Below are 17,135 nucleotides of genomic sequence, written 5' to 3' on the forward strand. Positions count from 1 at the left end.
CTAACAGAAATGGAATAATGTTTCCCTTAACAAAAGGGGGGGGGGGGGGGGGGGCGTCAAAATCAAAAGTAACAGTCAGTATCTGGTGTGGCCACCAGCTGCATTAAGTACTGCAGTGCATCTCCTCCTCATGGACTGCACCAGATTTGCCAGTTCTTCCTGTGAGATGTTACTCCACTCTTCCACCAAGGCACCTGTAAGTTCCCAGACATTTCTGGGGGGAATGGCCCTAGCCCTCACCCTCCGATACAACAGGTCCCAGACGTGCTCAATGGGATTGAGATCCGGGCTCTTCGCTGGCCATGGCAGAACACTGACATTCCTGTCTTGCAGGAAATCCACCGAATGAGCAGTATGGCTGGTGGCGTTGTCATGCTGGAGGGTCATGTCAGGATGAGCCTGCAGGAAGGGTACCACATGAGGGAGGAAGATGTCTTCCCTGTAATGCACAGAGTTGAGATTGCCTGCAATGACAACAAGCTCAGTCCGATGATGCTGTGACACACCGCCCCAGACCATGATGGACCCTCCACCTCCAAATCGATCCCGCTCCAGAGTACAGGCCTCGGTGTAACGCTCATTCCTTCGACGATAAACGTGAATCCGACCATCTCCCCTGATTAGACAAAACCGTGACTCGTCAGTGAAGAGCACTTTTTGCCAGTCCTGTCTAGTCCAGCGACTGTGGATTTGTGCCCACAGGCAACGTTGTTGCCGGTGATGTCTGGTGAGGACCTGCCTTACAACAGGCCTACAAGCCCTCAGTCCAGCCTCTCTCAGCCTATCGCGGACAGTCTGAGCACTGATGGAGGGATTGTGCGTTCCTGGTGTAACTCGGCCAGTTGTTGTTGCCATCCTGTACCTGTCTCCCAGGTGTGATGTTCGGCTGTACCGATCCTGTGCAGGTGTTGTTACACGTGGTCTGCCACTGCGAGGACGATCAGCTGTCCGTCCTGTCTCCCTGTAGCGCTGTCTTAAGCATCTCACAGTACGGACATTGCAATTTATTGCCCTGGCCACATCTGCAGTCCTCATGCCTCCTTGCAGCATGCCTAAGGCACGTTCACACAGATGAGCAGGGACCCTGGGCATCTTTCTTTTGGTGTTTTTTAGAGTCAGTAGAAAGGCCTCTTTAGTGTCCTAAGTTTTCATAACTGTGACCTTAATTGCCTACCGTCTGTAAGCTGTTAGTGTCTTAACGACCGTTCCACAGGTGCATGTTCATTAATTGTATATGGTTCATTGAACAAGCATGGGAAACAGTGTTTAAACCCTTTACAATGAAGATCTGTGAAGTTATTTGAATTTTTACAAATTATCTTTGAAAGACAGGGTCCTGAAAAAGGGATGTTTCTTTTTTTGCTGAGTGTATATAGAGAGAGGGCGAGGGGTAGGAGAGAGAGAGATCTTTATCTCACTCTCTGTGTGTGTTCAGGGCAGAGTGCTGTCCTATAACTGTGCTAACTCTGTCCAGGGCATGGTGCTGTCCTATAACTGTGCTAACTCTGTCTCCAGGGCAGGGTGCTGTCCTTTAACTGTGCTAACCCTGTCTCCAGGGCAGGGTGCTGTCCTATAACTGTGTTAATTCTGTCTCCAGGGCAGGGTGCTGTCCTTTAACTGTGTTAACTCTGTCTCCAGGGCAGGGTGTTGTCCTTTAACTGTGTTACCTCTGTCTCCAGGGCAGGGTGCTGTCCTTTAACTGTGTTAACTCTGTCTCCAGGGCAGGGTGCTGTCCTTTAACTGTGTTAACTCTGTCTCCAGGGCAGGGTGCTGTCCTTTAACTGTGTTAACTCTGTCTCCAGGGCAGGGTGCTGTCCTTTAACTGTGTTAACTCTGTCTCCAGGGCAGGGTGCTGTCCTATAACTGTGCTAACTCTGTCTCCAGGGCAGGGTGCTGTCCTGTAACTGTGCTAACTCTGTCTCCAGGGTAGGGTGCTGTCCTATAACTGTGCTAACTCTGTCTCCAGGGTAGGGTGCTGTCCTATAACTGTGCTAACTCTGTCTCCAGGGCAGGGTGCTGTCCTATAACTGTGCTAACTCTGTCTCCAGGGCAGGGTACTGTCCTATAACTGTGCTAACTCTCTCCAGGGCAGGGTGCTGTCCTATGGGATGGATGACGGCCAGCAGGATCAGTACGAGGAGCGTCTGAAGGAGGTCTTTGAGAGTTTCGACGCCAGCGGCGCCGGGTCGCTGTGCCCCGAGGAGCTATCTGACTTGTGCCAGGCCCTGCACCTGGAGGATTCCACCCCCGCACTGCTCCATGCCCTGCTGCAGAACCAGGACAGACTCACTGGCAGGGTAAGCCCCTACACCAGGCCTGTTCATTAGGGTTGGAAGAGAACGGACTGAAACAGGGAGGGACTTCCAGAACTTGTCTAATAACAAACTTTATTTAGTTTTGTTGTTGTTGTAAAACATTTTGTTTATGTTTTGCAATGGTGTGCACTAATGAATACGACCCTGCTACAACTCTGGTCAGCGTTAAGTTAGTGTTAATGTTAACTAATGTTAACTAACTGGTGTTTTTCGTTCACTGGCAGGGTAAACCCCCTCCACCGGCCACAGCTCAGGATATAGGCTACTCTGTCTTCATCCTATAGGGCATAATGCCCAAGCCAGTCAACCAGGGAGCCAGTCAGCCAGGGAGCCAGTCAGCCAGGGAGCCAGGGAGCCAGTCAGCCAGGGAGCCAGTCAGCCAGGGAGCCAGTCAACCAGGGAGCCAGTCAGCCAGGGAGCCAGTCAGCCAGGGAGCCAGTCAACCAGGGAGCCAGTCAACCAGGGAGCCAGTCAGCCAGTCAGCCAGGGAGCCAGTCAACCAGGGAGCCAGTCAACCAGGGAGCCAGTCAACCAGGGAGCCAGTCAGCCAGGGAGCCAGTCAGCCAGGGAGCCAGTCAACCAGGGAGCCAGTCAACCAGGGAGCCAGTCAACCAGGGAGCCAGTCAGCCAGGGAGCCAGTCAACCAGGGAGCCAGTCAACCAGGGAGCCAGTCAGCCAGGGAGCCAGTCAACCAGGGAGCCAGTCAACCAGGGAGCCAGTCAGCCAGGGAGCCAGTCAACCAGGGAGCCAGTCAACCAGGGAGCCAGTCAGCCAGGGAGCCAGTCAACCAGGGAGCCAGTCAACCAGGGAACCAGTCAACCAGGGAGCCAGTCAACCAGGGAGCCAGTCAACCAGGGAGCCAGTCAACCAGGGAGCCAGTCAACCAGGGAGCCAGTCAACCAGGGAGCCAGTCAACCAGGGAGCCAGTCAGCCAGGGAGCCAGTCAGGCAGGGAACCAGGGCCAGTCTCCTGGTGCTTTGTTAGCTGTCTTGTTTTAGAGAGAAATTAGACCCTTTCATTGGCCTTCTCATCCCAGGTGTCTGTTGTCATAACAACCAGGCTAATCAACATTCACAAGTGAAGTGTGTCTGTTTGAGAGGGTGCTTGATGAGGAAAATGCCCTCCTTGCTTTGTTCGGCCTGAAATAGGAAGGCCTTTGTTTAAATCTTTTGTTATCGTGTATCCTCCATGTCTGGTCAAAATAAAATATCTCTTCAATTTTATTAATGGTAAAATTCACTCATAACTGCCCACCGCCAAAATGTGGCAGGTAGCCTATGAGTTACTTTGTATGGTTGGGTGGATGGATTCCCCCAAAATAAGCCCACATTACTCATAACTAGGGGTGTGGCGATTCACCAAACCCAGGTACGTATTGAGGTCACGGGTCGGTTACGGTACAAGCCAGGCCTAATCGCCCAACATCAGTACCCAATCTCACTAATGCTCTTGTGGCTGAATGGAAGCAAGTCCCCGCAGCAATGTTCCAACATCTAGTTGAAAGCCTTCCCAGACAAGTGGAGGCTGTTATAACAGCAAAGAGGGGGGGGACCAACTCCATATTAATGCCCATGATTTTGGAATGAGATGTTCGGCGACCTACCCCTCAACAATAAAGGCCCAGGCTACCCCTCAACAATAAAGGCCCAGGCTACCCCTCAACAATAAAGGCCCAGGCTACCCCTCAACAATAAAGGCCCAGGCTACCCCTCAACAATAAAGGACCAGGCTACCCCTCAACAATAAAGGCCTAGGCTACCCCTCAACAATAAAGGCCCAGGCTACCCCTCAACAATAAAGGCACAGGCTACCCCTCAACAATAAAGGCCCAGGCTACCCCTCAACAATAAAGGCCCAGGCTACCCCTCAACAATAAAGGCCCAGGCTACCCCTCAACAATAAAGGCCCAGGCTACCCCTCAACAATAAAGGACTAGGCTACCCCTCAACAATAAAGGCCCAGGCTACCCCTCAACAATAAAGGACCAGAAACAATAAAGCAAGAAAGGAATCCGCATGGCAACACAAAGAGAATCTGCATAACTGTTGGAAAAGGGCCAGCAGCTGCTTCAGAAGGGTGTCCTCCCAACTCCTCCCTAGACATGTCATCCAGGCACACCCCCCTCCTCCTCCCTAGACTTGTCATCCAGGGACACCCCCCTCCTCCACCTCCCTAGACTTGTCGTCCAGGGCCACCCCCCTCCTCCATCTCCCTAGACATGTCGTCCAGGGACACCCTCGTCCTCCTCCCTAGACATGTCGTCCAGGGACACCCTCGTCCTCCTCCTCCCTAGACATGTCGTCCAGGGCCACCCCCCTCCTCCTCCTCCCTAGACATGTCATCCAGGGACACCCCCCTCCTCCTCCCTAGACATGTCGTCCAGGGACACCCCCGTCCTCCATCTCCCTAGACATGTCGTCCAGGGACACCCCCCGTCCTCCATCCTGCATTCACAGGATTCAATGCAATTCAATGTTAGGAATTTCATGACCAATATTTTATTATCTGAGTAATGTTTTGTCTTTCCTACTTGTTGAACACCCTGCATGTTATTGTGGGAGAACATTCAGGAAAAACTGTTGTGTCTCATTGCAAAATGTTGTATTTTGTGTTGCAGGTTGGTTTTGACCAGTTCAAGAATGCCCTGATTCTGGTGTTATCAACGAGCATAGCAGCAACACTTGAACCCAGTCAGGAGACAGCACGTGCTCCTCTATCACCAGGTAAGGAAGGAGTGGAACTCTGAAAGATGTCACTGTTCAACAATATAGCTTCCTCGACTCACAAACCCTCATTGGTCCTTGATCTCACGTCCTCTGTCTCCCAAGCATGTGACCTCTCTCTCTTGACAATGCCTTAGCTTTTAGGAGAAACCTGCATCGCTTTGTCAACAGAGCTCAGTGCTTATTATTGGATGTACAGTGGGAAGAACACAGTTATGTGAACCCTTTGGAATTACCTGGATTTCTGCATGAATTGGTCATCAAATGTGATCTGATCTTCATCTAGGTCACAACAACAGACAAACACAGTCTGCTTAAACTAATAACACACAAACAATTATATGTTTTCATCTCTTTATTGATCACACTGTGTAAATATTCACAGTGCAGGTTGGAAAAAGTATGTGAACCCTTGGATTTAATAACTAGTTGACCCTCCTTTGGCAGCAATAAACTCAACCAAATGTTTTCTGTAGTTGTGGATCAGACTTGCACAACGGTCAGGAGGAATTTTGGACCATTCCTCTTTACAAAACTGTTACAGTTCAGCAATATTCTTGGGATGTCTGGTGTGAACTGCTCTCTTGAGGTCATGCCACAGCATCTCAATCGGGTTGAGGTCAGGACTCTGACTGGGCCACTCCAGAAGCCATTCTGTTGTTACATTTGTCTAATGGGTTGTTGTCCTGTTTCATCACCTAACTTCTGTTGAGCTTCAATTGGCGGGCAGATAGCCTTACATTCACTTGCAAAATGTCTTGATAAACTTGGGAATTCATTATTCTGTCGATGATAGCAAGCTGTCCAGGCCCTGAGGCAGCAAAGCAGCCCCAAACCATGATGCTCCCTCCATCATACGTTACAGTTGAGGATGAGGTTTTGATGTTGGTGTGCTGTGCCTTTTTTTCTCCACACATAGTGTTGCGTGATCCGTCCAAACAACTCATCTGCAGTTTCATCTGTCCACAAAATATTTTGCCAGTAGCGCTGTGGAACATTCAGGTGCTCTTTTGAAAACTTCAGACGTGCAGAAATGTTTTTTTTGGACAGCAGTTCTTCCGTGGTGTCCTCCCATGAACACCATTCTTGTTTAGTGTTTTACGTATCGTAGACTCGTCAACAGAGATGTTAGCTTGTTCCAGAAATTTCTGTAAGTCTTTAGCTGACACTAAGATTCTTCTTAACCTCATTGTGCATTCTGCGCTGTGCTCTTGCAGTCATCTTTGCAGGACGGTCACTCCTAGGGAGAGTAGCAACAGTGGTGAACTTTCTCCATTTATAGACAATGTGTCTTACCGTGGACTGATGAACATCAAGGCTTTTAGAGATACTTTTTTAACCCTTTCCAGCTTTATGCAAGTCAACAATTCGTAATCTTAGGTCTTCTGAGATCTCTTTTGTTCGAGGCATGGTTCACATCAGGCAATGCTTCTTGTGAATAGCAAAATCAAATTTTATGAGTTTTTGAACTGTCATCGTTGCACGTATGGTACGGAACATAGAATATGGTACGGAACATGGAATATGGTACGGAACATAGAATATGGTACGGGACATGGAATATGGTACGGAACATAGAATATGGTACAGGACATGGAATATGGTACGGAACATGGAATATGGTACGGAACATGGAATATGGTACGGAACATGGAATATGGTACGGAACATAGAATATGGTACGGAACATGGAATATGGTACGGAACATGGAATATGGTACGGAACATGGAATATGGTACGGAACATAGAATATGGTACGGAACATAGAATATGGTACGGAACATGGAATATGGTACGGAACATGGAATATGGTACGGAACATAGAATATGGTACGGAACATGGAATATGGTACGGAACATGGAATATGGTACGGGACATGGAATATGGTACGGAACATGGAATATGGTACGGAACATGGAATATGGTACGGAACATAGAATATGGTACGGAACATGGAATATGGTACGGAACATAGAATATGGTACGGAACATGGAATATGGTACGGAACATGGAATATGGTACGGAACATGGAATATGGTACGGAACATAGAATATGGTACGGAACATGGAATATGGTACGGAACATGGAATATGGTACGGAACATGGAATATGGTACGGAACATGGAATATGGTACGGAACATAGAATATGGTACGGAACATGGAATATGGTACGGAACATGGAATATGGTACGGAACATGGAATATGGTACGGAACATAGAATATGGTACGGAACATGGAATATGGTACGGAACATAGAATATGGTACGGAACATAGAATATGGTACGGAACATGGAATATGGTACGGAACATGGAATATGGTACGGAACATGGAATATGGTACGGAACATAGAATATGGTACGGAACATGGAATATGGTACGGAACATGGAATATGGTACGGAACATGGAATATGGTACGGAACATAGAATATGGTACGGAACATAGAATATGGTACGGAACATAGAATATGGTACGGAACATGGAATATGGTACGGAACATGGAATATGGTACGGAACATAGAATATGGTACGGAACATAGAATATGGTACGGAACATGGAATATGGTACGGAACATAGAATATGGTACGGAACATGGAATATGGTACGGAACATGGAATATGGTACGGAACATAGAATATGGTACGGAACATAGAATATGGTACGGAACATAGAATATGGTACGGAACATAGAATATGGTACGGAACATAGAATATGGTACGGAACATGGAATATGGTACGGAACATGGAATATGGTACGGAACATAGAATATGGTACGGAACATAGAATATGGTACGGAACATGGAATATGGTACGGAACATAGAATATGGTACGGAACATGGAATATGGTACGGAACATGGAATATGGTACGGAACATAGAATATGGTACGGAACATAGAATATGGTACGGAACATAGAATATGGTACGGAACATGGAATATGGTACGGAACATAGAATATGGTACGGAACATAGAATATGGTACGGAACATAGAATATGGTACGGAACATAGAATATGGTACGGAACATAGAATATGGTACGGAACATAGAATATGGTACGGAACATGGAATATGGTACGGAACATGGAATATGGTACGGGACATGGAATATGGTACGGGACATGGAATATGGTACGGGACATGGAATATGGTACGGAACATGGAATATGGTACGGAACATAGAATATGGTACGGAACATAGAATATGGTACGGAACATAGAATATGGTACAGAACATGGAATATGGTACGGAACATGGAATATGGTACGGGACATAGAATATGGTACGGAACATAGAATATGGTACGGAACATGGAATATGGTACGGAACATGGAATATGGTACGGAACATGGAATATGGTACGGAACATGGAATATGGTACGGAACATAGAATATGGTACGGAACATAGAATATGGTACGGAACATAGAATATGGTACGGGACATGGAATCAATGCATTATCTTTGACGTGTATTTAGATTCCTATGACCATACAGTTCGGCATCTGTTCTGTCTCTCTTGAATAAGCATTGTATAAAATGAAGAGTCCTTAAGTGCCCTGTTTGGGTTGTGATGTAACACAAGCTGTACTCCTGTGTTCAAACGGTGCTGTTCTGTGTTTACAGTCTGGCTCTCACCGGATCAGATGTATTAAGCCACATGAGTGTCAGTGAGGGCAGAGAAACTCAACTACAGTCCTGCCAGGCAGTGTGACAGAGAGAAGAGGGAGGAGGGGGAGACCAGGCAGTGTGACAGAGAGAAGAGGGAGGAGGGGGGAGGGAGAGACCAGGCAGTGTGACAGAGAGAAGAGGGAGGAGGAAGGGGGGAGGGAGAGACCAGGCAGTGTGACAGAGAGAAGAGGGAGGAAAGGGGAGGGAGAGACCAGGCAGTGTGACAGGGAGGGAGGAGGAGGGGGAGGGAGATACCAGGCAGTGTGACAGAGAGGGAGGGAGGAGGAAGGGGGGAGGGAGAGACCAGGCAGTGTGACAGGGAGGGAGGAGGAGGGGGAGGGGGAGACCAGGCAGTGTGACAGAGAGAAGAGGGAGGAGGGGGGGGAGGGGGAGACCAGGCAGTGTGACAGAGAGGGAGGGAGGAGGGGGAGGGAGGGAGGGAGAGACCAGGCAGTGTGACAGAGAGAAGAGGGAGGAAAGGGGAGGGAGAGACCAGACAGTGTGACAGGGAGGGAGGAGGAGGGGGAGGGAGAGACCAGGCAGTGTGACAGGGAGGGAGGAGGAGGGGGAGGGAGAGACCAGGCAGTGTGACAGGGAGGGAGGAAGGGGGAGGAGAGGGACTCCATGGGGGAGGAGAGGGGAGGAGGGTGACTCCAGGGGGGAAGAGAGTGGAGGAGGGTGACTCCAGGGGGGAGGAAGGGGGTGGAGGGTGACTCCAGGGGGGAAGAGAGGGGAGGAGGGTGATTCCAGGGGGAGGAGAGGGGAGGAGAGTGACTCCAGGGGGAAGAGAGGGGATGAGGGTGACTCCAGGGAGGAAGAGAGGGGAGGAGGGTGACTCCGAGAGGGGAGGAGGGTGACTCCAGGGAGGAAGAGAGGGGAGGAGGGTGACTCCAAGGGGGAAGAGAAGGGAGGAGGGTGACTCCAAGGGGGAAGAGAGGGGAGGAGGGTGACTCCAAGGGGGAAGAGAGGGGAGGAGGGTGACTCCAAGGGGGAAGAGAGGGGAGGAGGGTGACTCCGAGGGGGAAGAGAGGGGAGGAGGGTGACTCCAAGGGGGAAGAGAGGGGAGGAGGGTGACTCCAAGGGGGAAGAGAGGGGAGGAGGGGGGGGGGGAGAGGGGAGGAGGGTGACTCCAGGGGGAGGAGAGGGGAGGAGGGTGACTCCAGGGGGAAAGAGAGGGGAGGAGGGGGGAGGAGGGTGACTCCAGGGGGAGAAGAGGGGGGGGGAGAGGGGAGGAGGGTGACTCCAGGGGGAGGAGAGGGGAGGAGGGTGACTCCAGGGGGAGGTGGGGGGGGGGAGAGGGGAGGAGGGTGACTACAGGGGGGGGGGGGGGAGGAGGGTGACTCCAGGGGGAGGAGGGTGACTCCAGGGAGGAAGAGAGGGGAGGAGTGGGGAGGAGGGTGACTCCAGGGGGAGGAGAGGGGAGGAGGGTGACTCCAGGGGGGGAGAGGAGGAGGGTGACTCCAGGGGGAAAGAGACTGGTGAGGCTGTGAATGAACTTGGGCTTTGGAGTAACGTGCCAAAAGAGGGTAGAGAGAGAGAGGAGGCAGGTAAGACTTATTTAAGAAGGATTACTAAATCGGTGCCGTAGAGTTAGAGAGCGGTCAATCCGTGTTACCTTTTAGGAGCAGGTAATCACTCTACCTTAAATATGACTTCAAATCCCTGTCCGTTGAGCTAATGTGTTCTGAGTCACAGTCTGTGTCTGAATGGAAGTGAAAACATTGAAAGCCCGGTGTCCTAATAAAGTTTTTTTTTGTTCCTCCTGACCAGAACAAAATGTAGGTTATTAAATGATGAACCTTTGGATATAGATATAGATATACCAATGATATAGTAACTTGTTGACTTAACTAGAATGCCTACTTCAAGTGTTTTAGTACTAGTCTGTAATCTCAGGACTTAACCTATGCCTTTTTTTAGTTTAGACGGATTAAACGTGATTTAATGACATGTTTTATGGACCGTTCTCATCACCTTCTCCTTCTCCACAGACTCACCAGTCCAAGCTAAGTTTGTGCGGGGAAGTAAGCGCTATGGTCGACACTCTACACCAGAGTTCATAGACGCCATCACAGACTTCTCAGAGGCGGTCAGCTCAAACGCTACAGTACGGGACCCAGAAGATCATGACGACTCTACTGTGCCCAGGAAACGTGAGGTAAACACCTACCTACTGAGAATGGATGGATGGATGGATGGATGGATGGATGGATGGATGGATGGATGGAAGATGAATGGATGATTGGATGGATGGATGGATGGATGGATTGATGATTGGATGGATGGATGGATGGATGGATGATGGATGGATGGATGGATGGATGATGGATGGATGGAAGATGAATGGATGATTGGATGGATGGATGGATGGATTGATGATTGGATGGATGGATGGATGATGGATGGATGATTGGATGGATGGATGGATTGATGATTGGATGGATGGATGGATGGATGGATGATGGATGGATGGATGGATGGATGGATGGATGGAAGATGAATGGATGATTGGATGGATGGATGGATGGATGGATTGATGATTGGATGGATGGATGGATGATGGATGGATGGATGGATGGATGGATGGATGATGGATGGATGGATGGATGGAAGATGAATGGATGATTGGATGGATGGATGGATGGATGGATTGATGATTGGATGGATGGATGATGGATGGATGGATGATTGGAGGGATGGATGGATGATTGGATGGATGGATGGATGATTGGATGATTGGATGGATGGATGATGGATGGATGGATGGGTGGATGATTGGATGGATGGATGATGGATGGATGGATGGATTGATGATTGGAGGGAGGGATGGATGGATGATTGGATGGATGGATGGATGGATGGATTGATGATTGGAGGGATGGATGGATGATTGGAGGGAGGGATGGATGATTGGAGGGAGGGATGGATGATTGGAGGGATGGATGGATGATTGGATGGATGGATGGATGGATGGATGATTGGATGGATGGATGGATGGATGGATGGGATGGATGGATGATTGGATGATTGGATGGATGGATGGATGATTGGATGGATGGATGGATGGATGATTGGAGGGAGGGATGGATGGATGATTGGAGGGAGGGATGGATGATTGGATGGATGGATGATTGGATGGATGATGGATGGATGGATGATGGGAGGGATGGATGGATGGATGATTGGAGGGAGGGATGGATGATTGGAGGGATGGATGGATGATTGGAGGGAGGGATGGATATTGGAGGGATGGAGGGATGATTGGAGGGAGGGATGGATGATTTGAGGGAGGGATGGATGATTGGAGGGAGGGATGGATGGAGGGAGGGATGGATGATTGGATGGATGGATGATTGGAGGGAGGGATGGATGGATGATTGGATGGATGGATGATTGGATGGAGGGAGGGATATACTAATATTCATCACCTCAGTTTCAACTCTTGCTGTTATTCTTCACACACGGTGTCACCACGTTCTACCAGCACCATCGTTTTTGGACTCCGGTTGTCCTTTTACACAATGATAAAGACATGGAACCTGTTAACTAAATCAACAGTCGATATTGTTCTGCATGTTCCATGATCTCCTCTCTGCTTTCTACGTGTCAAGCACTTTGAGCGTGGATTATAGATACATCAGACAACATCAGGAGCTGTACCAGGAGCTGTAACAGGAACTGCCTGTACCACAAGGCTGCTTTGTGGAGACGGGCCTAGACCTCAGGGTTACCTGCTGTCCTTGCCTTTCTCTGTCTTTGTCTCTCTCGGTCCTTGTCTCTCTCTGTCCTCGTCTCTCTCTCTGTACTTGTCTCTCTCTGTCTGTCCTCGTCTCTCTCTCTCTGTCCTCATCTCTATCTGTCCTCGTCTCTCTCTCTGTCCTCGTCTCTCTCTCTGTCCTCGTCTCTCTGTCCTCGTCTCTCTGTCCTCGTCTCTCTCTCTCTCTGTCCTCGTTTCTCTCTGTCCTCATCTCTATCTGTCCTCGTCTCTCTCTCTGTCCTCATCTCTCTCTCTCTCTCTCTCTGTCCTTGTCTCTCTCTCTCTGTTCTTGTCTCTCTCTCTCTGTCCTCGACTCTCTCTCTCTGTCCTCGTCTCTCTCTGTCCTCGTCTCTCTCTGTCCTCATCTTTCTCTGTCCTTGTCTCTCTCTGTCCTCGTCTCTCTCTGTGTCCTCCTCTCACTCTGTCGTCCTCTCTCTCTCTCTCTCTCTGTCTCTCTGTCCTCGTCTCTCTCTGTGTCCTCCTCTCTCTCTGTCCTCGTCTCTCTCTGTCCTTGCATGTTGTGTGTTTCTCAGTAGCCTGGAGGAAGGCTGAAGGTTAAAGGCTGATAGGAGCGTGTTGGTGTTATTCTTAGATAATCAGCTTAGTGCTATGCCAGATCTTTAAATGAAATGTAGACACGCACGCACATACACACACACAGACACACACACACTCCTCTAACAAGGTTCCTCTCTGGCTATTCTCAACTACGTCTATCTATTAATTGTCTATATATTAATAACGGCGATGCTAAAGTATACCAGAGAAGTTAAGATGATCAACCGAGGCCCGCTTCATACCCAATGGTGTGGTATTACTGTACTTCAACAGAAATAGCACCTCTTGTTTTGTCATTGCTGATACTGTAGGTCAACACCTGTCTACAGTAACTGGACATGTGTTGGCCTTTGTTGTTATACAGATTGATTCAGCTGTGCAGCTAGCGACTGGAACAAGTTGCAAAGAAACACTCAAACTGCACAGTTTTATCTCCATCTCTTCATTCTAAGACTCAATCATGGGACACTCTCACTGACAGTTGTGGCTGCTTCGCGTGATGTATTGTTGTCTCTACCTTCTTGTCCTTTGTGCTGTTGTTTGTGCCCAATAATGTTTGTACCATGTTTTGTCCTGCTACCATGTTGTGTTGCTGCCATGCTGTGTTGTCATGTTGTGTTGCTACCATGCTGTGTTGTCATGTGTTGCTGCCATGCTGTGTTGTCATGTGTTGCTGCCATGCTGTGTTGTCATGTGTTGCTGCCATGTTGTTGTCATGTTGTGTTGCTGCCATGCTGTGTTGTCATGTGTTGCTACCATGCTGTGTTGTCATGTGTTGCTGCCATGTTGTTGTCATGTTGTGTTGCTGCCATGCTGTGTTGTCATGTGTTGCTGCCATGTTGTTGTCATGTTGTGTTGCTGCCATGCTGTGTTCTCATGTGTTGCTGCTATGCTGTGTTGTCATGTGTTGCTACCATGCTGTGTTGTCATGTGTTGCTGCCATGCTGTGTTGTCATGTGTTGCTGCCATGCTGTGTTGTCATGTGTTGCTGCCATGTTGTGTTGCTGCCATGCTGTGTTGTCATGTGTTGCTACCATGCTGTGTTGTCATGTGTTGCTGCCATGCTGTGTTGTCATGTGTTGCTACCATGCTGTGTTGTCATGTTGTGTTTCTGCCATGCTGTGTTGTCATGTGTTGTTACCATGCTGTGTTGTTATGTATTGCTACCATGCTGTGTTGTCATGTGTTGCTGCCATGCTGTGTTGCCATGTGTTTCTGCCATGCTGTGTTGTCATGTGTTGCTGCCATGCTGTGTTGCCATGTGTTGCTGCCATGCTGTGTTGTCATGTGTTGCTGCCATGCTGTGTTGTCATGTGTTGCTGCCATGCTGTGTTGTCATGTGTTGCTGCCATGCTGTGTTGTCATGTGTTGCTGCCATGCTGTGTTGTCATGTGTTGCTGCCATGCTGTGTTGTCATGTGTTGCTGCCATGCTGTGTTGTTGTCTTTGTTCTCTCTTTATGTAGTGTTGTGGTGTCTCTATTGTCGTGATGTTTTGTCCTGTATTTATATTTTTAATCCCAGGCCCCCGTCCCCGCAGGAGGCCTTTTGCCTTCTAGTAGGCCGTCATTGTAAATAAGAATGTGTTCTTAACTGACTTACCTGGTTAAATAAAAATAAATGTTAGCAATAGCATCAGGACATGATTGACTCTAATATATTACTGTATGTACACGGAATCGGAACCAGGGTACTTTGAACCTTGCTGTGTGTGTGTGTGTGTGTGTGTGTGTGTGTGTGTGTGTGTGTGTGTGTGTGTGTGTGTGTGTGTGTGTGTGTGTGTGTGTGTGTGTGTGTGTGTGTGTGTGTGTGTGTGTGTGTGTGTGTGTGTGCTCACTATGCTGCCAGTGTTGTGGTGGTCAAGGCAACGACAGTGTTTTATCCCCCTCCACATCTTCATGTTGAGACAGGCCAGGGATTTCAGCTGGCAAAGAATTAAGGGGTGGGGGGGGGGGGGAGAGAGAGAGAGAGAGAGAGACAGTCTTGGAGGAGAGTAGAGAGGGCGAGAGAGAGTCATGGATGAGGAGGAGAGAGAGTCATGGATGAGGAGGAGAGAGTCATGGGAGAGGAGAGAGAGAGATGGGGAGAGTCATGGGAGAGGAGAGCGAGAGAGATGGGGAGAGAGTCATGGGAGAGGAGAGAGAGAGAGATGGAGGAGGAGGAGGAGAGACTGAGATGGGGAGAGATTCATGGGAGAGGAGAGGGAGAGAGATGGAGGAGGAGGAGGAGGAGGAGAGACTGAGATGGGGAGAGAGAGATGGGGAGAGAGTCATGGGAGAGGAGAGGGAGAGAGATGGAGGAGGAGGAGGAGAGACTGAGATGGGGAGAGAGTCATGGGAGAGGAGAGGGAGAGAGATGGGGAGAGGAGAGAGAGAGAGATGGAGGAGGAGGAGGAGGAGAGACTGAGATGGGGAGAGAGTCATGGGAGAGGAGAGAGAGAGAGATGGAGGAGGAGGAGGAGAGACTGAGATGGGGAGAGAGTCATGGGAGAGGAGAGAGAGAGAGAGATGGGGAGAGGAGAGAGAGAGAGATGGAGGAGGAGGAGGAGGAGGAGTGACTGAGATGGGGAGAGAGTCATGGGAGAGGAGAGAGAGAGAGAGATGGGGAGAGGAGAGAGAGAGAGATGGAGGAGGAGGAGGAGGAGGAGAGACTGAGATGGGGAGAGAGTCATGGGAGAGGAGAGGGAGAGAGATGGAGGAGGAGGAGGAGGAGTGACTGAGATGGGGAGAGAGTCATGGGAGAGGAGAGAGAGAGAGATGGAGGAGGAGGAGGAGGAGGAGTGACTGAGATGGGGAGAGAGTCATGGGAGAGGAGAGAGAGAGAGATGGAGGAGGAGGAGGAGGAGAGACTGAGATGGGGAGAGAGTCATGGGAGAGGAGAGAGAGAGATATGGAGGAGGAGGAGGAGGAGAGACTGAGATGGGGAGAGAGTCATGGGAGAGGAGAGAGAGAGAGATGGGGAGAGGAGAGAGAGAGAGGAGGAGGAGGAGGAGGAGTGACTGAGATGGGGAGAGAGTCATGGGAGAGGAGAGGGAGAGAGATGGAGGAGGAGGAGAGACTGAGATGGGGAGAGAGTCATGGGAGAGGAGAGAGAGAGAGATGGGGAGAGAGTCATGGGAGAGGAGAGAGAGAGAGATGGAGGAGGAGAGACTGAGATGGGGAGAGAGAGAGAGATGGAGGAGGAGGAGGAGAGACTGAGATGGGGAGAGAGTCATGGGAGAGGAGAGAGAGAGAGATGGAGGAGGAGGAGGAGGAGAGACTGAGATGGGGAGAGAGTCATGGGAGAAGAGAGAGAGAGAGATGGAGGAGGAGGAGGAGGAGAGACTGAGATGGGGAGAGAGTCATGGGAGAGGAGAGAGAGAGAGATGGAGGAGGAGAGAGAGAGAGATGGGGAGAGTCATGGGAGAGGATGAACCTATTAGGTTGTTATAATGTTAGAATATGTGCTGCTGTAACCCTGGTCAGCTGCTTGATCTTCTAGTTTCACCCTGGATAATCTACCTGGTCCCAGATCTGTTTGTGTTGTTTTGCCAGTGGTGCGTGACAATGACTGTAGGAGTTGGTTAGAAGGCACAAACTGATCTGGGACCAGGGGCTAGGGAAGATCTTATCTCTTGGTAGCATTATAGAATGTGCTGGTTTAAGCTGCTTGATGACAAGGTTGATCCTGATCTAACACTAGATATACAGCCGGATGTGAACAGCCCTTCAAGTTAGTAGGTTCGCCTATTTCAGGCTTGTCACCCGTTGCTGACAAGTGTATAAAATCGAGCACACGGCCATGCAATCTCCATAGACAGACATTGTCAGTAGAATGGCCTTACTGAAGAGCTCAGTGACTTTCAACATGGCACCGTCATAGGAGCACACCATTACCCAACAAGTCAGTTTCGTCAAATTCCTTCTCTGCTAAAGCTGCCCCCCCCCCCCCCCCGGTCAACTGTAAGTGCTCTTATTGTGAAGTGGAAACGTCAAGGAGTAACATCGTATCAGCAGCGAAGGCCACACAGCCTCACAGAATGGAACCGCTGAAGGTCGTAGCGCGTAAAAATCGCCTGTCCTCAGTTGCTACCGAGTTCCAAACTGCCTCAAGAACTGTTCGT

General features: G+C 49.5%; 1 protein-coding gene across 2 annotated transcripts in view; it reads left to right on the top strand.

Moving 5' to 3' along the window:
* Positions 1-17,135, top strand: part of nin (ninein (GSK3B interacting protein)) — an 85,133-nt gene that overhangs the window by 23,192 nt on the left and 44,806 nt on the right. For both annotated transcript variants that reach the window (XM_071366802.1, XM_071366803.1), the window contains exons 2-4: positions 2,088-2,297; positions 4,933-5,038; positions 10,712-10,878. In XM_071366802.1, the coding sequence (XP_071222903.1) occupies positions 2,109-2,297; positions 4,933-5,038; positions 10,712-10,878 (462 nt within the window). In that variant the 5' untranslated portion in view covers positions 2,088-2,108. The remainder of the gene's footprint in view (positions 1-2,087; positions 2,298-4,932; positions 5,039-10,711; positions 10,879-17,135) is intronic.

Source organism: Salvelinus alpinus, chromosome 25 (assembly GCF_045679555.1).
Source record: "Salvelinus alpinus chromosome 25, SLU_Salpinus.1, whole genome shotgun sequence".
Lineage (NCBI taxonomy): Eukaryota > Metazoa > Chordata > Actinopteri > Salmoniformes > Salmonidae > Salvelinus > Salvelinus alpinus.